This window comes from Staurois parvus, unplaced genomic scaffold, assembly GCF_062004578.1.
Source record: "Staurois parvus isolate SC_StPar_1 unplaced genomic scaffold, SC_StPar_1.0 ptg000668l, whole genome shotgun sequence".
Classification (NCBI taxonomy): Eukaryota; Metazoa; Chordata; class Amphibia; order Anura; family Ranidae; genus Staurois; species Staurois parvus.
Genome location: NW_028318464.1, coordinates 2403782 through 2425920, shown reverse-complemented (window position 1 = coordinate 2425920; position 22139 = coordinate 2403782). Strand labels below are relative to the sequence as shown.

Sequence of the window (22139 nt, the reverse complement as noted above, 5' to 3'; positions counted from 1 at the left end):
TTCATTCTGAGACTTGAGACCCATAAGGGCCTACAACAAAAATGACCGGTGCTGCTCAAGGCTCTGCCTGGTCCTCAAACCACTAGGAGTGCCAATAAGGACAGCGCTCATCCCAGCACAAAACAGCCAGTAGGGAAAGGAAATCTTAAAAGTCGAACATCACAGCAAAACCCTGTAAGAAAGTGTATGACAGCCTCAGCCTGGGGGCGTGGCCTGCTTGGAGCCTGGACTGAGGCTGTCATACATTTCTGCACAGGATTTTGCTGTGATGTGTGACTTTTAGGACTTCCTTTCCCTACTAGACCTTTAAGAGCCTATGTAGATCTAAGTGTTGTGGTAATCCACCGTAAAATATGCGTTACAATGCACGTTATGGCAATGCATGTATAGTGGTATGTTGCGCTGCATTCACTTTAAATGGTACCCCCATTGCACCACAACGTATGGAAATGCACTACCATGCATTGCAGCACTGTATCAGAAAAGATAGCATAGATCTGATTTTTAGATCCAGCATGGTGCATTGGCAGTTCAACACAATGAACAGGCTGCCTTACCACAAGCGGCCCTGAAATATTTGAACCCTCCGATTCTTCATGCTGAATGATATCATAACCCATGTAGAACAGAATAAGGGAGGCTGCTGTTGCATGATGGGAGATGTGCTTTTTTCTGGTGCAGGCCTGTTTGGGGTGTGACCAAATACAGAGACAGAAATTGTGGAGATGGTCCTCAGAGGCATTATAAGGACACAGGAAACGTAAGTTGGTTTTCACAGCTAGAGTTGCAGTTTTCCTGAATCTACAATGTGGGTATGTTGTGCGGTTATCGGCGCTCTTCAAGTTGATCGTAGATCACAGCAAAGTGCTCTTCAAAGCTGACCTCACTGCCAGGCATCACCGATCTGTCACTTACACAGAAGAGAAATTGATCAGAAAGCCGACACAATATAATTCATTCATGTCTGAGCTCACGTCACGTGGTTAGGCCATATAGTGTTTCACAACCTGCTCTTCCTTGTTCCATTTATAAATGTTGGTAAACAAAATGCACCGATTGCCTCATTGCTATATCTGACATCTGCTAAAATGTTCGTCTACTGTGAAAAATATGGATGGTGCATCTGCCTAAATCAAATTGTCAGAGCGGAGCTCCATATCCACCTAGACTGATAAATGCACAGCAGGGTAGTGAGAGCTCTGCAGTCAGTGTTATCCTATATCTGTCCGCTTGGGACAGAAGAATTTGACTTCTCAGCTTGTATTCCTGTAGAACTGGTTCAACCACAATGCTGACCAGTATATACCATGCAAAAGCCCTGTACACACAATAAGAAAATCGGACAATTTATTGTTTTTTTTTTCTGCATGCTAATCTCATATTGAAAGAGAAGAGTTTACTAAAGTTATGAAAATTCTTGTATGACAGAATAAAAATTTGGAAGTGATGTCATGTATTTGTATTGTATTTTAGGATGAAAACTGTACTGATTAAACAAAAATTGCACGATCTGGTATTGTATGAAAAAAAAATGTTGTGCTTGTCCCTTCAAGTAATTTTGAATGAAAGCTGTGTACTAACAATTAGATTATCATACGATCGCTTCGAAAGCGGTATTTTTCATACGATTTTCTGATCACGTGTACTAGACTTAAGCTCAGGAAATGTAGTGGGTAAAACTGGTCCTGCGCACAATTTCATTTTCATACAACCTGCAAGATAAATAAAAAAAATTGAACAGATTCCTCCATCTATGTAATACAGCACGACTGGACAAACCTCCCAATTCAGGCATTGTATTCTAACAGCTGATGCTTTAAGCTGGACATACAGAAAGCAGATTTCATCCAGTTTCTGATGAACTGACCAAAAATTGCTCTGTCAGCACCACTGCACCCAACATCCTGAAAAATTGTTGGCAGAACAACACCTTCGTCCACTCAGATGCAGGCACTATCTGGGTATTTTCAAGTAAAATTCAATAGCTGGCAGGGAAGCTTCATCCATTTGTGCTGTTTAGCGTGTTAATGGAGGAATCTGTTAATTTTTTTTTCACTCAGCCCATAGGCGAAACAAAAAATCCATGTTTGTAGGTCAGTTTGTACCGTGGTACACATGGTAAGTTCTTTTTCGTTGAACCCAAAAAAAAACCTGAGGAGCTCACAAGGAGGTCTCTGTTGTAACAATGCAATGTTAGTACAGTGATCTCCTCACCAAGCTATTGTATTCCAACAGAAGGAATATCCCCCTCCCAGCCAGAACGCCAATGCCTGCCAGCACTGATCAAATGGCGTTTGGCTGCTGGTTTTCCAGCGTGCTCGTTTGACAAAAGCCAATTGTGAGATTGGCTTCTGTCAAACAAGGACCTGTACACATGCGGCGAATGTTGGCCAGTATCTAATGTACTGGCGGATTTCGGACAATATTTGACCTGTGTGTACGGGGCTTTAGACTGTGGATGGTGCTGGTTAGGGACTTTGGGCTGCCTGAGATCGCCTAGATCAGATGCAGTGGCTATGCATGTTACAGTGACTTGTTTAGACAGGGAATTGTTAAAGGTGATGTAAACCCTCACCTTGTAAAACAACTCATTCAATTTAAAATAGAAATGAAAGACAAAGTGTGTGTGTGTATATATATGTGTATATTACTCGTACTTGTGATTTGCATCAGTTCAAATTGCACCACAAAGATTAGCATGTGATTTGAACTGGAATGTGATTCCTGTCCAAATTGCAGGTGGTTTCTCTACTGCTCCTGTGTGAACCCAAGCTTGTCATAGCCTGTGTTTACACAGGAGAGGTGCGGGGAAACCTCCCTGCAGGGATCCCATGCTGAGCAGAACGTGGGTGTTTGGATGTATACTATGGAGGTAGATGCTCCATATTATCAGCAGAAGGAAAGGAGAGAAAACTGCGGGGATTTCAGTCCCCGCCGCTTTCTTTCCTTTCCTTGCATGGATGACCGTTCCGGCTAGAGGACTTTTAATTGGTTAGCACCATCAAATGGACTTGCAATACTGGCCTAGACATTGGGCACGTGATCATGTCATAGGAGAAAGTTGACCAATTCTGTTTGAAGGCCAGTCCTCCAGACCTTGTAGCTGTGACCATTGGACAGATGCGTTGCTCAGCCACTGTGAGAATGGGGATTTCTGCAGACTAGGATGTACCATAATTGTTTTTATTACCATTCATTATAAAATGTGAACAGGATATAATGGCGGTTGTGTTCACCATAGATTTGTTTATTAGTTTGTTTTTAAACCTATCATAAGCAGTTTTTTTTTTTTTTTAAAGCTTGGATACCTAGACCAAGTTTATCAGGGTCTGTGTGTGTACGTTAACTTGACAATATTCTATAGATCATTTTTTTTTATTGTTTAAGAAGTAGAAACACACACTGTTGCACACTCCAAGTTTTCTTTTGCATGGTTAAAGCGAACCTTCACCCAAAAATGAAGGCATCGTTCTCTTCCTCCACCCTATACACAAATGTGTGTGTGTGTGTGTGTGTATATGTATGTATATGTATGTGTATATATATATATATATATATTTTTTTTTTTTTTTTTTTTTTTGTAGTACTTGCTCCTACTTCCTTTTTCCTTAGTTAGATGAGGATAATGTACCCTTGGTCCTTCCAGCCTCCCTGCCGCCTCCTAGGATTCATGTTGCACATTTCGGGAGGCTACAGGACCGGTCTCTCTGCAGTCCATGATCTCACACATGTGCAATTGGGGGCTGGCTGTGAGTGATCAGGAAGTGATAGCCAGCTCCTGAATGCAAGATGTTGGTGCTGAACATCAAAAGCCCTGCAAAGAATTGGGTACTTGGAAGACTACTTCTTGGGCTGGTACGTGTTTTTTCAAAGTTCACAACTATAGTATTTTTCCCATGGCTGAGTGAACTTCCACTTTAAGTAACATTCTAATGGCAAGAAGCATTTTACGTTTGGACTTTAAAAAGCCTATTACAGGGGGTTGAGGACCAATTCTCACTGGTGGTCTGGTGCATTGTGTTTATGAACGTACATGAGGCCGTTAAGGCAGCCTATTTAGATAAGTGGGTTAGCAATACACCAGACCTCACAAAAATTTGACCTGTACAATTTTTGACAACATAGTGCACTAGAATGCACGATAATGCTTTACCATATGTTGTAGTGTGCTTGGGTACCATAAGGAGTGACTGGCATTGCATAACACTAACTTATTTTGAATAGAATGCCATATTTTTAATTGTTTTATTGTGGGAGCCATTACATACATTACATCACATACAGACCATCAGACAATGGTTTTGCTTGATGTCTCTCCTCATGGAACTCCACAGCGTCTGGATCACTATGCAGAACATGAAAGGAAAGTAAAATACACGTTTGCCTTTATGTGTCGTTCCCTTGTTGGTTGGATAAGCATGGTGTCACTCTCCTTCTGGATCTTCTGCAGGATCACTCAGGTGACATTGGCCTTGAAGAGCATAATGACACTGAGTTGCTGAGGTTTCTTTCCAGTTGCTTAGCAAATATTTTTTTTTTAATACAGTTTTATTTTATACAATTATACAAATCTGAAGACCTAGCTTATAAAATGTGAAAGTCCTATCATAAAAAATACTTTCATTTAGAACTTCAATAATAACTGAAAATATGTAGCCATGGATTCTATACTTTGGGACGTATTTATAAAGTAATGATGTGACATTCACAAAACATTCACTGCAAGGGAATCTTCCTGGGGTATGAGATTAATTCTACAGTGAATGATTCGCCGCCAGTAAATACCATATTCACTGCTTTATAAATATGCCCCGTTTTTCCATTGAGTGACTGCTGCTTGTGCTTCTAACCCATCGCAATAAAACCGCTGCCAGAGGCATTGAGAAATTCCAGTTTATCTAGAAAAACCCTTCATCCTCCAAGGACCGCAACAAATTACTGTTTTGCCTGTAATTCTTCACGGCACGTTTGACAGCCTTTGTTGAAAGTCTACAATTCACTAACGAGTGTAATTATACTGCTAAACTATTACTTTTCTGTGCATACAAGCATGCTCTGTTATTATAGTTTGAAAGATATTTCTCCTGTCTGAAAGAAATTCCAATTTAAAGGAAATGTTCATGTTTTTACCTGGTTATAAAATTATATATTTGAATAGGATAATCCTAAAGTAAATGATTATATGACTTGATAATGGCCATAGCTTGTAACTATTTGTACAGGGCAGCTGTTCTTTTACATTAGTCTTGTCTCTTGGGAAGCCATACACATCGTAATTGTCCTCTGCTGAATGAAAGCAAATAATTTTGATTCCTCGATCCATTCCAAAGCTCCTTACACATGGGAGGAAGATCGTCTGGTTCAACAGAAACCGGCCCATGTGTATACTAGCCTGTCCGAGAGAAGCTGGCTGAGCTACCAGCTTCTATCAAACGGGTAAGCTGGAAAACCAGCATCTGATCAGTGCTGGCAGCCAATGGCTGCCAGTGCTGACTGGTGTGTTCTGGGTGGGAGGCAGTTCCCCTCTCAGAACACATTAGTTCAGCAGGGAGATCGCTGTACTAACATAAGATAGTACAGCAAACTCCTTCCGAGCCCGCTGGGTTGAATGAAAAAAAAAAAACACTGATGACTGTACAAGGCATTACAACATGATCTCCAGATCACCCGAACCTACTTGAATACTCAAACAGTGATTTCATCTGATAGGATGCAGTTACCCAATAATTCCACCCACATCTGTTGATTTTTAAATCGACTTTTGTCAAGCAGGGTGGTGCTTGTGTGGTCACCCACGGTTTGATTTCCCTTGGATTCAGCACACATCTATGGCCAGCTTTAGAGGGCAGCTATGTCAGCCATTGGAAGGCCAGGCAGGTGCATTGCAGAGCTCACTTATCAGTGGGTAAACAATAGAGATCACAAAGGTCTCTCAGCCTGTCTGATCGCATTGCCTGTGGTTGTGGCACAGCCAATTCACTTGTGGGCAGCACAGTGGCTAAATGGTTAGCACGTCAGCCTGGCAGTACTAGTGTCGCTGGTTCGAATCCCAACCCTGGCACCACCTGCCTGGAGTTTGCATCTTCTCCCTGTGACTGTGTGGGTTTCCTCCGGGTACTCCGGTTTCCTCCCACACTCCAAAGACATGCTTGTATGTTAATTGGCCCCTGTCTAAATTGTCCTTAGTATGTATATGTATGAATATGAGTTAGGGACCTTAGATTGTACACCCCTTGAGGGTTAGGGACTGATGTGAATGTACAATATATGTATGTAAAGCGCTGTGTAAATTGACGGCGCTATATAAGTACCTGAAATAAATAGGTGTCATGTACAACCACCTCTGGCTCCTCTATTTGATTAAGATGGGGTGGATAAAAACGTGGCTCAGCTGCCTGTTTTTACTGCTCCCCCCACAAGTCTAAGCCAGGGTAGCCAATACACTGTTCTGAGGAATTGGTTGAAATTCTAACAGTGGGTGGCCCTGCCTTCTCAACCCCAGGAACCAAGCAAACATTTTTGGCCAAACCGTACTTGCAGCTAATCAGATGGAGTCTCTGTGTGGGTATTCTGACAGCTGGTGCTCATGGCTGTCAGCATGCAATATCCCAACAAGGGAAATTCATCCATCCACACCATTTCTGTGGTTGGAAGAGTCTGTTAGATTTATTTTAATGTCTGTTAGGGTAGGGCCAGGCATCATGTCAAACTCATTGTATTGGTGACAGGATTGGCTGATTGTGGCCTCCCTAATGCGGGATACACACCAGCCCCAGTGGGTTGAACGAAAAAAACAAACCTTTCAGATCGCTCTACTAACTGCAATGTTAGTACAGTGATCTCCCCCCGTTGTGCTATTGAGTTCTGACAGGTGGACCCCCCACCTGGACACACTGATCAGTGCTTGCAGCCATTGGCTGCTAGCGCTGATCTGATGCTACTCCACTGCTGGTTTTCCAGCATGCCCGTTTGATAGTAGCTGGACAGGCTGCTGTACACACTGGCTGAATGTTAGCTAGTTATTATTATTATTATACAGGATTTATATAGCGCCAACAGTTTGCTCAGCACTTTACAATACAAGGGAGACAGTACAACTACAATACATTTCAGTACAGAAGGAATAGGAGGACCTTGCTCATGGAGCTTACAATCTAAAGTTTCTGTTGAACCGTCTGAGATAGGGCCAGTGTGTACCAGCCTTAAGACACACAGCTGGGAAATCCCTTGATGTTTCTGATTGTCTGACAGAGTGAAAGTGAAACAGCAGTTGTTTTCAGACTGTTCCTTGTTATCAGCAGGGAAACTGATACAGCATTAAAGCCGGTAAACAGTAGAGAGAAGATATTAGGCTTTGTTCTCTGCAATCAAGCATAACAATGTTGTATTTAAAAGAAACCTGTCCTGAGACAAGTATGTAGGCTGCTTTGCTGTCCTTCCAAAAATTCAAGTTGCCTGACTCTCATACTGGTATGGCTTCAATATCTGGAGCAAGCATGCAGCAAGTGAAGTCAGAACTGATCATTTTCATACAGGCAGAGTGCTGCTGTTTTACACCTTATTTTTTTATTTGTTATATTTTTGTGGCATAACCTGTAGATAATTTCATCTCAGCATTTGTTCAGCAAAGATGTTTGTGTGCTCATCTGGCACAGAAAAATGTGATATAGGGGCTCAAGATCACTGCCAGCCACTTGTATAAGTGACAGTCTTTATTGAACTTGCCAACAGTCCAAAAAACAAAATAATTTTCTTCAGAAATGAACACACAAAATAGTCCATAACTCTGGTACAACGGAAAACGAGAGTACAGTTCACCAATACTATACAGGTCCCACACTGGGATTTGGGGTTTCCTACTGCCTTCAGGGGTCCCAAAGGGGACGTTTTCACAGTTCTGCAACTGTGGCTCAACTTAATCCACCAATCTCTCTCTCTCTCGCGCGCGCGCTCTCTCTCGCTCTCTCTCTCACAGCCAGGTGCCGACTTGTTCCTCTTCATTTTCTGGACTCTGAGCACCCAGGGTAACCCTTTCAGGACCAAAGTCCCTATAATCTATGTTTAGAGGTTCTTCCCTCCCAAAACTCTTCAAATCTCCAAAATTCTGGGTCCCTAATAAAGACTTGGCAATCCAGACAGTACTATCTTAATTTATTGCAGCTGAATAAGGTGGCTACATTAGGTTTCTTTTTTTTTCGGTTTCACCTGTTGATCCTGAGAATCACACGTCCCGTATCTGTGTATGCTCACTTCTCCACTGTATCTCCTGTATCTGTGAAGGGAGCCATGTTTTCTACCCAAGCTGGACTTTAAACATGTCTGCCTCATAGAGGATGGGGTGGTTAGTGATACAAGTTTTTTCAGTTCACCTCACAGAAAGTGACAAGGACACTGCATTTCTGGCAGGATCAACGGGTATTTTCTGTACTTACTGAAAATATTCTTAGCCTGAAAAAAGAAAACGAATGCAGCCACCCCATCTAGGGACTGATAAACTGAAAATAATAGGTTATTGATCTTGGGTTAGGTTATCCTTTTAAGTTTACTTAAAGTGATATTAAAGTCTTTTTGTTTTTTTACTGATATAAAACAGAGGTTATATTTACCTACTCTGTGCAACATTATCGCAGAGAGTGGTTCCTTACCTCCTCTTTGACGGTCCCCCGCAGGCACTTTTCACTCCTCCTTCCGAGTGCACCCTTACAAAGCCGTGTGCTGTAGGGGCACCTGTGCGCACGTGATCCCAAGTTGTGCTGCGTGTGTACATAGACATGCACAGTGCCAGTAAGCCACACCCTCCTCACAGGAGTTTGACTGACAGCAGAAGGAGGCTAAGGCTTCCTCTGCTCTAAATCTCACCTGTGAGACTAGGAAGAGAGAACAGAGCTGCAGCCTGGACAGCGCTGGATCATGAGAGGCGCCAGGTAAATGTGTAGGGATGGGGGGTGGGGCTAGAACAGGTAGTTGGGTGTATTTTTTTTTTTTTTTTTTTAACCTTTTAATGCAGGGAATGCATTGAGGTAAAAACAAACCTTTTGCAATTAGAACTTGCTAAAGGCAACTTGTATTTTGAATATTGCCCACTTGGCTCTAATATGTGACCTCCATGTGGATTCATTGTATAATATCAGAAGATTTCCCCTTCTGTCGTGGTTAGAACAGTATGGCTGTATCTGGCTCAGCCTAGTCCAATTCCATTGCAAGCTGCTGGAAGCCAGGATGACAGAGCCTGAGTCAGTCGAGGAGTCATTGACATTTGATGTGGTTGATGCTGATTCTGAGTAACGAGGAGCTTCATACAGATCAGACTCTTAATATGTGTGTTTTGCAGGGAAGAGATGGCTATCTTGTTCTCTGTTGTTGCAAGAGGAACCACCATCTTGGCCAAACATGCCTGGTGTGGGGGAAATTTCCTGGAGGTGACAGAGCAGATCCTGGCCAAGATTCCATCAGAAAACAACAAGCTGACCTACTCCCATGGAAGGTGAGGTATTTTTATATGAACTTGTAGAATACTCTGGCTGGTTAATATTATATAATGAGGGAAAGTACATGTGCAACAATCGGATTCCTTATTCGAAGAGCTCCCGTCACTCATAGAATGTTCCTTAGAGCGGTGTTAAACCCAAAATCAAAAATGTAATATATTGCAGCTTACCAATCCTTCGATTGGGTGGCTGCATTAAGTTTTTTTGGCTTTTTTCCTGTTTTCACCAAGTAATCTGGCCAATAACACTCTACTTGTATTAGAGTGCACAAATGCTGGTGAAGGAGCACGGGGGGCACAGCAGACTACCGCATTGTCAGTCTGGAGGGAGGGGAGTATTGGATGTACTAGCAGATTTAAATACACTGACAAATTGAAACCAAACTCCAGCACAATTTACAATCAGTTACAGCAAATATTTGTTTTCTTTTGGGATAAAGGTTTTACATGAATAAATCTATCCATTGTAAATGTTTTTCTCATCCCCTGTAAACTGATACATCTGGAAGAAAGTTTTTTTTTTTTTTTTTTTTAAACATCAGACTTACTGGCTACATCACCAACTGAAAATAAAATAAAGCAAGCATAAAAAAGAAAACTAGTGCAGCACATCTAAGAATTGGTAATCTGCAATATAATAAATGCTTGCTTTTGGGATTAATACTGCTTTAAAGCACACACCTCAAGATGTCTTGCAAATGAATCGGCTAAATATACATCTATGATAGATATTCTATAAATTCTGTTCAGCCAGTCTTGGGAGTCGTACACATTTGCAACACTAGTGACCACAACTTTCTGCTCATTGCACAATGAATCCTGGGAGGAGGGGTGAGTAAGGCTTCAAAGCACACAGGGTTTGATTTCCCCAAGCAGTTTGTGATCTGTTTATCCAGTGTTTCTATGAGTGCAGTGCAGTATATAGAGGTCATCATTTATGGCATTTGGCATGGTTGTACAGCTAACTGCAACTAGACTGAATATAAAGAAAGCATATTGTGTATTCATTATAATGCCTTTTACATGTTTTGCAGCAATGCCTTCATCTCTCTGTTTATATATGTTTAAATTTATGATTATCTTGTGGCATAACTGTCTTTCTTTTCTCCCCTCAGTTACTTGTTCCATTACATCTGTCAGGACCGAATCATTTACCTCTGCATTACAGATGATGTGAGTTATTTTTATGTTCTGCTTATAGCTATTATGTACAATGACCATTCACTATTATGCTGAATTTGTCTGTGAAGGACAAATTATTAAAGAAGAGCAGAACTGGTCAGCCAATTTTAGGAGTCAGAAGACCATATTAAAGGATAAGTTCACCTTTTGACAAAAAATAATAAATTTTTTTGCAGGTAAAAAATGTGCATTCATTATTTTTTATTTTGGGAGCCTGTAAAGCATTGCAACAGCAATCAGCAGATTGCAAAACATACAAAACAGAGAGGGCGCAAACGCCTAGTGTATTACCCTTAACATTTTATTGTACAAAACAAGTATAAAATATACTCAACAAACATAGTGAGCTTAAAAGCATAAAAATTCATAAAGCCACATAGAGTCCGCTCTCCACCTGGAGATAAGATGACCACAATCTTCTAACACGTTTCAGGGATCCAGTCCCCTTCCTCAAAGCTATCTGGCATTTGCGCCCTCTCTTTTGTTTGTTTTGCACAGTGCTGGATTCCCCCGATCTGAGGAGGGCTGCATCACGGTTTCCCTTTCTATACCCTGGTTGTTTTAAGACTGGCCACTATGGTTCATGTGGTGGGTGCCTCTATTCACTTCTAAGCCCTTAAGTGTCAAATTTGTTTTTAGAATTTATCAGCAATCAGCAGATCACTGGTACAATGCAGGTCTCCTGCAGACCTATCAATATATCTGCTTACCCATACAATATGTACAGCAAGCAGATATACTGACAGGAAGAATTGATGAACTACCACAGCGCTCACAAGCCGACGGCAACTAAGGAACTTGTAGTTTTCTCTTTTATGTTTAAAAAATTTTGAGAGCTAGCAGGAAGAGAAGATCCCCACTGGCTGTTAAAGCAGGGGTGCGTGAGTCTGTCCATTCATAACATGTTACACCTTGAATATGTGTGTAACATGTTAGGAAAGGTGAACTTATCCTGTATGCAGAATGAAGTTTAAACTCTGCCAGCTGCACAATTTCTTTGTGTTGGAGACTGCAGCTGGGTACACACAATAAAAAAAATCAGAAGAAAAATTTGACTGAAGAAGAAAAAACGACTGGCCGATTATCTGATTGTTAATATAGAGTTTTTGACAGCTGATTCCAAGTGTTCGGACGAAAAGAAGTGAAGGTGCAAGCTAGAAATTTTTTATCGTACATAAACACAACATTCTATTGTGTACAGTAACTGTACGGAAATAATTGAATAGAAAAAAAGAAGCAAAGAACGACCCGGAAAAAAGTTGCAACGAAAATAGAAATTGTACACAAGAAAGAGAATGTTTGTTTGCTTTTGTGGCTTAAGAATTTTCATACAAATTTAATACCATTGTCAGTTACATCATAAAGTGTACCTTCATGGAAAATCGGTTGATTGTTCTTCCAATTTTCTCATAGTGTGTACCCCACTTTACTGAACGGTGAAGTCAGAGAGACAGCAATGGGCCTGTTCCGAAACAGATCAAGATTGGCAGGATAGGTATTTTAGTCATGAGATGCGCCCTTTCATTCCTTAGCAATTTTCCTGGATATAGAGTATGGTAAAGAACCTGTATATAATAAGAAATACAATTTTAAAACTGCATTCGTTCCACTGGGATATTACATGCAAGTGTAACTGCAAGTTGGATGAATGGATTTCTACTTCATTTATAGTCATATACAGCAATCAGCCATAACATTAAGACCATCCATTGAGGCATGAACTCCACTAGACCTCTGAAGGTATGCTGTGGTATCTGGCACCAAGCCGTCAGTAGCAGATCCTTTAAAGTCCTGCAAGTTGTGAGGTGCTCCATGGATCGGACTTTTTTCCAGCACATCTCACAGATGTTTGAATGGATTGACATCTGGAGAACTTGGAGACCAAGTCAACACCTCAAACTGGTTGTTGTGTTCCTCAAACCTTTTTTGAATTCATAAGACCAGGCCACCTTCTTCCTTTGCTCCGTGGCCCAGTTCTGATGGTCACGTGCCAATTGTAGACACTTTTGGCTGTGGATGCTGCCAGTATGGGCACCCTATCCAATCGGTAGCTTCACAGGCCCATACACAACAAGCTGCAATGCACTGTATTCTGATGCTTTTTTTATCAGAACCAGCATGAACTTTTTCAGCAATTACGATACGATAGCTCTTCTATTGGATCAAACTACACAGGCCAGCCTATACGCTGCCCACGTGCATTAGTGAGCCTTGGCCACCCATAATCCTGTTGCTGGTTCACCTGTTTTCCTTCCTTAGACCATGTTTATTAGGTCCTGACAACTGTAGACCAGGATAATCACACAAGCTGCAGTTTTGGGGATGCTCTGACCCAGTTGTCTAGCCATTTTAATTTGGCCTTTGTCAATGTAGCTCAAATTGTTATGCTTGCCCTTTTATGTTTTCAACACACTAACTTCAGGGACAGCATGTTCACTTACTGCCTAATATATCCCACCCTTTTTTCAGATGCCATTGTAATGAGATAATCAATGTTATTCACTTTACCTGTCAGTGGTCATGTTATGGCTGGTCGCTGGATTTCACTTGTATATTTTACAGCTGATTAATTTTCCATATTTTTCTTTCTGTACATTTTCTAGCTGCTGCTGACTTGTGGTTGATAGTGTACACATGGAGATCACAGAGCTACAGTATGACAACACTGAAATGTGAAAAGCATAATAGTTTTTGTACAGTGTTTACTTTTCTGGATTCTTTATAAGGTGTATTGCTCCTGACATGGAACTTGTGTTATTTCAGGACTTTGAACGTTCCAGAGCGTTTAATTTCTTAAATGAAGTTAAGAAGAGGTTTCAGACAACTTATGGATCCAGGGCACAGACTGCACTTCCTTACGCCATGAACAGTGAATTCTCCAGCGTCCTGGCAGCACAGTTGGTAATGTCAAAGACACAGAATGAGAAATCCCAAGGCTGTTTGATTTGAAAGTTCAAATATTAGTCTGATAAAATGATATGTAAAAAAATGAGTGTTGTGTAAAGGACAGTGATTATGTACCCATATTGATCAACCAACGTTCACTAATGTCACATAAGTTAAAAATGCTTCCTGGCATTCCCCACCCCCCCCCTTCCCCTCTAACTTAAGGCTAGGGGCACATTGCTGCAAGCCAATTTTGATCTTCCTTTAGTCCGATTTATGTAGTGCAAGTAGTACCGAAACCTTTTCCAATATTCACCATGCTGATTTGCATTGAAGTGAACAGGCACCATTGAAAACCATGTTGTGACGGGCGCGGCGTCATACCCCCAGCCCTTCTCACCAACTTGTGACCGAAGGACTAGCCAATCTAAAACCGCGCTGTCACGTGCGTAAAAATGCCACGCTCAGCTGCAACCTGCACAAAGATTTTCCAGCTCACTGGACCACAATCTATCTGCCGCAGCCTAAGAGCGATTGTTACTGGGTCAGGTTAATTATGCAGTTAACCCTTCACACTGCCACCACTGCTTTTTTGTACAGAGAAGGAGGAAACTCGCCAATCTCAGCAGTAACACTATGATGTTTGAATAAGCGTCTGTATACACACTGTCACCTCAGGCAGATGTATGCAGAAGTTTAAAACACACAGTAGCGCTCTTCAGAGACAGGGAATCTTAGTTTGCATTAAAGAGCTTTAGAAACAGTTCAACACTTTTCAGAAAATAGGATTTATTACTAAAAAGGTCAAAATGGTTCAGTAAAAATATTTACAGAAAAAGATGTAGCCAAATATATATATATATATATATATATATATATATATATATATACAGAGAGCAATAACACAGCAGAGAGATAAAGAAAGAAGTTTAGAGAGTTAGAATACTTGCCAGAGTACTGGGTTTAAGCAGATTCAAGGGTCCTGAGGAAAAGGGTACCGTTTCTCCCAAAGCTGGTTCCTGATGTTAAATGGGAGATCTTTTCATCTTCCTTCCCCAGGCATAACAACCTTTTTCTAGGAACCCAGCAGGGTGTCTCCTTAAAGCAGAGAACCAGTCACCTCATTTGGGAAGGGGTGTTTAGAAGGGGAACTCAGGCTATGACCAAATCCCTCGCAGTTTATATCATGGTCAATAATCTTTCATAGGTGCATGCAGCATCCTAGCTACTGGTAGGATAATATGCAGAATGATATTCTGAGCGCCCAGACATCACATATGACATATCTGGCTATGATGGTTAAAGAGGTATCGCTTTCTGCTCTCGGGTAGGCGTAATCTAGGGGTGTAAGGTATCAGGTGGCTCGCAGTAAACTGACCAATCTGAATATATGTTTTGTGTTATTTTATGTATTTCCTACGAGAAGTTATGAAAGTGTATGAAAAAGTGGTTTCCCAAATGAGAGAGATGTTTTACTGCTATTTCGGAATGCTTTTCAAGTCCAGTGACTGACGGGTTTATAGCTTTACGATCAGCTCAAAGCAAGAGTCTGGCAGACTTCATGGAACCAGCTAATTGGGTTTATAACCATGTTTATAACCATGAAGCGTATCCAGCTGTGCCCTGTGCAGTCCTAAACTCAGCACACACACACACCACCGGCCACTCAACAGAAAGGGAGGGGGGCTGATTTTGGAGTGAGAATGACACAAGATGGAGGATCTTTAGCAAAATGGATGTTAGCGTCCATATTTGTACCTACAATTGCTACACATGTCCTTTCCATTGTCATGCAATTCTGTACAACTCAAGTCCCATCTGCAATCGCACTAGTACAAACGGAGCTTGGTATGACAAAAAAAACTCATCTAACTGCCAATTTTACTCACCTAAACCTGTGGTCATGTGATGCCAATGGCCCGATCCTGCTCTCTTCTGTTTTCTTCCTGTGGGGGTTCTTCTTTAGGTGTCTGTCACACCCTGGGTGACATGGACACTTCCCATTGGTTGTCTAGCAGAGGGTTATTAGGACCCAGAAGAACACTAACATCATCTCAAAGGGATGGCAGTGGGCCAGTGGTCTCCAGTGCATTTGCAGCGCTGGATTATTGGTTCCCTGCACCCGGAAATGGCAATGAGGCCCTAGATAGGGGACTTAGGTGAGTACATTTTGCTTCACCAGGTAAGCACAGTAAAGAATCTTGCAGGATTGTTAGAGGTTGGTGGAACGGATAGAAGGAAAGGGGGGGGTCTTATATGTAGCCTGGAATGGGACTTTAACCACTTGCCGCCCGCCTGCTGTTTATAAATGGCAGGGCGGTGGCAGTCCAGGGGCGGGTTGCCGTTCATAAACGGCACCTGCCTTTTCTAGCTGTGCGCGCTCCCTGGGAGCGCGCAGCACCGCGATTCGGTGCCCGCTGTGTCCTCCGGACACAGTGAAACACCGATCGTCGGACGGGACCTCTGTACGAGGTCCCGATCATGTGATCACTGATTGGCCAATCAGTGATCACATGCAAAGTAGTAAGCAAGATGTCACTTGTGACATCATTGCTTACTACGTGTGAAATCTGTGAATGATCAAAGAGGTCACATGGTACAAGGCTATTCACAACAGCCTTGTACCATGTGACAAGCTGTGACCAATCACAGCTCACTCAGTACTTCTCAATGACTGCAAGAATGCAGACAGAGAGAAAGAGAAATTGCTTTTACATCCTATATGGGTGTAAAAACAATCCGTGTAAAAGAAAAAAAAATCATCACCCCCCACAAGTAGTACAGTGTCACCATGGTGACACTGTACTGCTAGGGTGACAGTATGTAATAAAAATAAAAAATAATATAAAAAAATAAAAATGTGTAAAAATTATAATTTTTGGTTATAAACTAATTTGGATTTTTTTTTTTTTACTAAAAAAATAACGGAATAAATTTTGGCCAAGATTTATGATGAAATATTATTTATTTGCAAAATTTTATTAAAAAAACACTTTTTTTCAAAATGTTTGGACTTTTTCATTTACATAGCAAAAAAAATAAAAAATCCCAGCGGTGAATAAATACCACCAAAATAAAGATTTATCTGTCTCAAAAAAAATGGTAAAAAATTCATATGGGTACAGTATTGCATGACCGCGCAATTGTCATTCAAAGTGTGATAGCACTGAAAGCTGAAAATTGCCCTGGACAGGAAGGGGGTAAAAGTGTCCGGACAGGAAGTGGTTAACATGAGTGTTTGACTTCTGTGTACCGTATTTGCCGACGTATAAGACGACTTTTCAACCTGTGAAAATCTTTTGAAAAGTCGGGGGTCGTCTTATACGCCGGTATACGGCGAGCCGGTGTCAGGGCGGCACTTTTTCGAGGGGCGGCGCCGCCCCCCCCTCCTCCTCCAACGCACACCAAGTACAGGGGTGGGCAGAGGGGCTGCTGTACCTTACCTGGCTCCGGTCCCGGTCCCACGACGATCCGGTCCAGGAAGCGCGGCTGCTCCTTCTTTCAGTTCGGCCGCTCGATGGTCCCGCCGCCCGCTCGGCTCCGCCTCCTCACCGGTGATTGGGCGCCAGCACTGGAAAGGCACACAGGCAACCAATCACCGGCGAGTAGGCAGAGCCGAACGGCCCCGCGAAAATCAAGCGGCCGAACTGAAAGAAGGAGCAGCCGCTCCTCTCCCCCACTGACACCAACGATGGGGTACTGTTCCTCCCCCACTGACACCAACGATGGGGCACTATTCCTCCTCCCCACTGACACCAATGATGGGGCACTATTCCTCCCCCACTGACACCAATGATGGCGCACTTTTCTCCCCACTGACACCAATGATGGCGCACTTTTCTCCCCACTGATACCAATGATGGGGCACTATTCCTCCCCCACTGACACCAATGATGGGGCACTATTCCTCCCCCACTGACACCAATGATGGGGCACTATTCCTCCCCCCACTGACACCAATGATGGGGCACTATTCCTCCCCCACTGACACCAACGATGGGGCACTATTCCTCCCCCACTGACACCAATGATGGGGCACTTTTCTCCCCACTGATACCAATGATGGGGCACTAGTCCTCCTCCCCACTGACACCAATGATGGGGCACGTTGGAAGAGGGGTAGTCTTATACGGCGAGTATAGCTCAAACCCTATATTTTAACAGGAAAAGTAGGGGGTCGTCTTATATGCCCAGTCGTCTTATACGCCGGCAAATACGGTACATTTTTTTTATCTGTGCTGCCTTAAGCTGGCCATATATAGAGCGAATTTCATCAGGAACCGGCCAAGGTTTGAGCCATGGGTAGCCTTTTCAGCACCCACCGCCCTCTTTCCATCTGACAATGAAAGCAGCTGGTTGGAAAATTGTTGGCTGAATCCAGTCTGATACAGGCACATTTCGGGTATTCTGACATTTGCAAGGGAGATTACTCCATCTGCCCTGTTTAGTGGATTGAACAAGAAAAATCTTACAGTCCATGGCCATCTTATTTGAATAAGAGTGTATTTGAAACAATATTCCTTCACTTATCGATTGCTAGCCCATCCATTACTGAAAAGGAGTTTAACTCATGCAGGAGTAGAGCAGGAAAACATCCCTGACTTTTTTTTTTTTCCTGGTTCAGTTCTGTAGCTCAGCTGTGATGTATTGAGAGAGAGTTGTGCGAATACAAGTTTAAAACCAAATGTCTCCACACATATATGGTTGATAGAGAGGATAGAATGTATTTTAAAATATTATTATTTTTTTAATTGTTTCTGTGTAAATATTGCTTGATGACCATCCTTCCTATTATGTGTAAAATGTGTTCGTATTTCAGTGACGGTGTATAAAAAGCACAGTGGTGTGTCTGGATTTGATGGTAGAACAAAGGTGATATACACAGAGTAGTCTGGGCATTATGTAGAATATAGATGGGTGTGATCAGCTGTACGATATACATTTTGTCTGCCTCTGCATGTAACAGTCCCCAGCAATCATGTGAGCAGCACTGAATGAACACAATCTCTATTAGCCGGTCACATGGACACATGTGATCAGTGGAGAGTGTTCACTCCAGCAGTGTAGACATCAGGTGACCACATACCAGGCGGGTTATATCTCATTTGTGTGTCATTCTTCTGTCTTAAGTATACACAACACTCAGGAAGAAAAATGTTCACTCTGCATGCACTCAGTGTAAAACAGGCCTGTTTGGTGAACCAGGGGAGGAAGGGGGGTCACCGTGTACAGAAGACAGAAAAAAATTCCCCCGGAATCGGCCCTACCAATCAGGAAGAGGTGCTGTCTAATATGTTTCAAGACTAAGGTCTGCACACATTGTCAAATTTTCGTAGAAGCTGCAGGCCACTTCTATCATGTAGCCCTACTTTAATGAATGAGTATTGTTTCTCCCCGTGGTGCATGCACATATAAAGCTGAGACTTTGCAAAATGCAGAAGACTTCTCATTCATATAAACAAAATGCAACAAATGGAAACCAAGTTGCCAAAAATGTATAGATTTATTGAAGTATATTTTAAAGTGTATGTGTAGTCTGAGGCTAGGTTCAGATCTATGTGGTTTCCATGCAGCCGCATTTGCACTGGCATAGCAGCCAATTCATTTGAATAGGCTGCTGTACCCTGCGGGAAAAACAGGAAAAAGGTTCCCGCACCTTTTCTATAATTGAAGGTGCACAGAAACCACATGGTCCTATGTGATTCCCAGCACAGGGAAATGTGCTGCGGTTTCCAGTGCATGGGGGTGCTAACAACTGTGCGTTTTTGTTTAGGGAAAGCATGCGATTTACATGGAGTTCTGCACATATACAGTAGATGTGAACATAACGTAAACATTGTCCTTTGTTTTGCTTAGAATAGGGAAGGAATAAAACCACTGGTAGTTCTTTTTTTTCTTTGCTGATTCTGTCCTATTGTTGAGATGTAACAAGTTAGACCAGGGGTGGGCAAACTTTTTGACTTGAGGGCCGCAATGGGTTCATATATTGGACCCGGGGGCCGGACCAAGAGTAGATGAATGATGTGTATGTGTCATCCATAGTAAGTATAGTAATATTCCCCCATAGTAAGCATAGTAATTAATCCCCCATATAGTAATTCATCCCCCATAGTAATTCATCCCCCATATAGTAATTCATCCCCCATATAGCAATTCGTCCCCCATATAGCAATTCGTCCCCCATATAGCAATTCGTCCCCCATATAGCAATTCATCCCCCATATAGTAATTCATCCCCCATATAGTAATTCATCCCCCATAGTAATTCATCCCCCACATAGTAATTCATCCCCCATATAGTAATTCATCCCCCATATAGTAATTCATCCCCCATATAGTAATTCATCCCCCATAGTAATTCATCCCCCACATAGTAATTCATCCCCCACATAGTAATTCATCCCCCACATAGTAATTCATCCCCCATATTAATTCATCCCCCATATAGTAATTCATCCCCCATATAGTAAGTCCCCCATATAGTAAGTCCCCCATATAGTAATTCATTCCCCATATAGTAAGTCCCCCATATAGTAATTCATTCCCCATATAGTAAGTCCCCCATATAGTAATTCATTCCCCATATAGTAAGTCCCCCATATAGTAATTCATTCCCCATATAGTAAGTCCCCCATATAGTAATTCATTCCCCATAAAGTAAGTCCCCCATATAGTAATTCATTCCCCATATAGTAAGTCCCCCATATAGTAATTCATTCCCCATAAAGTAAGTCCCCCATATAGTAATTCATTCCCCATATAGTAAGTCCTCCATATAGTAATTCATTCCCCATATAGTAAGACCCCCATATAGTAATTCATCCCCCATATAGTAATTCATCCCCCATATAGTAATTCATCCCCCATATAGTAAGTCCCCCATATAGTAAGTCCCCCATATAGTAATTCATTCCCCATATAGTAAGTCCTCCATATAGTAATTCATTCCCCATATAGTAAGTCCTCCATATAGTAATTCATTCCCCATATAGTAAGTCCCCCATATAGTAATTCATTCCCCATATAGTAAGTCCCCCATATAGTAATTCATTCCCCATATAGTAAGTCCCCCATATAGTAATTCATTCCCCATATAGTAAGTCCCCCATATAGTAAGTCCCCCCTGTGTCAATTCACTTACCTTTGCTCCTCCGCGCGTTCCTCTCGTATTCCCGCGCCGTTCTGGTCTTCAGGGAGGACTGTGAGAGAAGAGTTCGTCACGCTGCCCCGCCTACATCCTGGCTGCCCCGCCTACATCCTGACAGCTGCAGAGTCCTGACGCCCGAGAGGAGGGAGGGGGCGGCCATCCTAGAGGGGGGGCGGCCATCCGAGAGGAGGGGAGGGGAGAGGAGGAGAGGAGGTCGCCCGCCCGCCCGAGAGGAGGGAGGGGAGCGGGCGCCCGGCACACAGGAGAGCCGCATCTATTGTAAAGAGCCGCGGCTTGCCGACCACTGGCCTTGCGGGAGCCTAGCTCCGCGGGCCGGATTAAAAGGTCCGCCGGGCCGTATACGGCCCGCGGGCCGTAGTTTGCCCATTGCTGAGTTAGACGCTTTCTACAAAGGGAGAGGGGGAGCTCACTTTTTTTTTTTTGTAGCAGGTTTGATTTTGCTTCAAGCTCAGCACACATTACAATCTGATTGCATCATTTAATTTAGAGCTACCAAGAAGTATGTAGTGCATGGACCTGTTTGTTTGGATTGTTTAGGTAGACCCTCCTTATACATAGTTTTTGTAAATCTAAAGTTGATTGTACAAACATTGTATGGTCAGACTGTAAAGATGTATGGTGAGCCTTAGAGAGCTGTCACCAGAGTAGGTGTCTGCATTAAAAGACTTGCTCTTACTTCTCCTTCTGGTTAGTATTCTCTAATTATGGATTTCTAATCGCTTTCTGTCTTGGGAATCTGCCTAGCGGGGATACAGAGAGCAATCAAAGCTTAACAGGGCTTTTAATTTTTCCTAACGCTAAACCAACAAATATTTTGGCTAATTATATCTTATAAAAGCAATGCAGGGTTGTGACTGTATATCAAATGTAATATACCATAACAACCAATATATTACTATAATATTGTGAGGGGGATGAGCAAACCAGAGCCTTTCCCATTCTCTGAAACTCCCTACCCTAATCTATCTGGCTATCTCCCACTCTGTAGGTGACCCCTGAAGACCCATCAGTTTGGGAAGCCTATCCCACATCTACCTAATAAACTATACATTTTACTTTCTTTGTCAGCTCATCCTTTTTATTTTGTTTTGTATCGCTTTACTTTCTCTTATAGATTGTAAGCTCTTTGGAGCAGGTCCTTTTGATTCGTCTTGTCTTGAATTGGATTGTAACTGTACTGTCTCCCATTTTACAATGTGCTGATGCTATAAAAAAAAAAAATCCTGTATAATTGTAACAATAGTGTGTGTGTGTGTATGTATGTATGTATGTATGTATGTGTGTGTGTGTGTGTGTGTATATATATATATATATGTGTTTGTGTGTGTATGTATGTATATCTATATGTGTGTGTGTGTGTGTGTGTATATATATATATATATATATATATATATATATATATATATATATATATAT

General features: G+C 42.1%; 1 protein-coding gene across 1 annotated transcript in view; it reads left to right on the top strand.

Annotated features, from left to right (window-relative positions):
• Positions 1-22139, top strand: part of VAMP7 (vesicle associated membrane protein 7) — a 46147-nt gene that overhangs the window by 10307 nt on the left and 13701 nt on the right. The window contains exons 2-4 of the mRNA XM_089651940.1: positions 9332-9484; positions 10603-10660; positions 13433-13570. Coding sequence (XP_089508066.1) covers positions 9339-9484; positions 10603-10660; positions 13433-13570 — 342 coding nt within the window. The 5' untranslated portion in view covers positions 9332-9338. The remainder of the gene's footprint in view (positions 1-9331; positions 9485-10602; positions 10661-13432; positions 13571-22139) is intronic.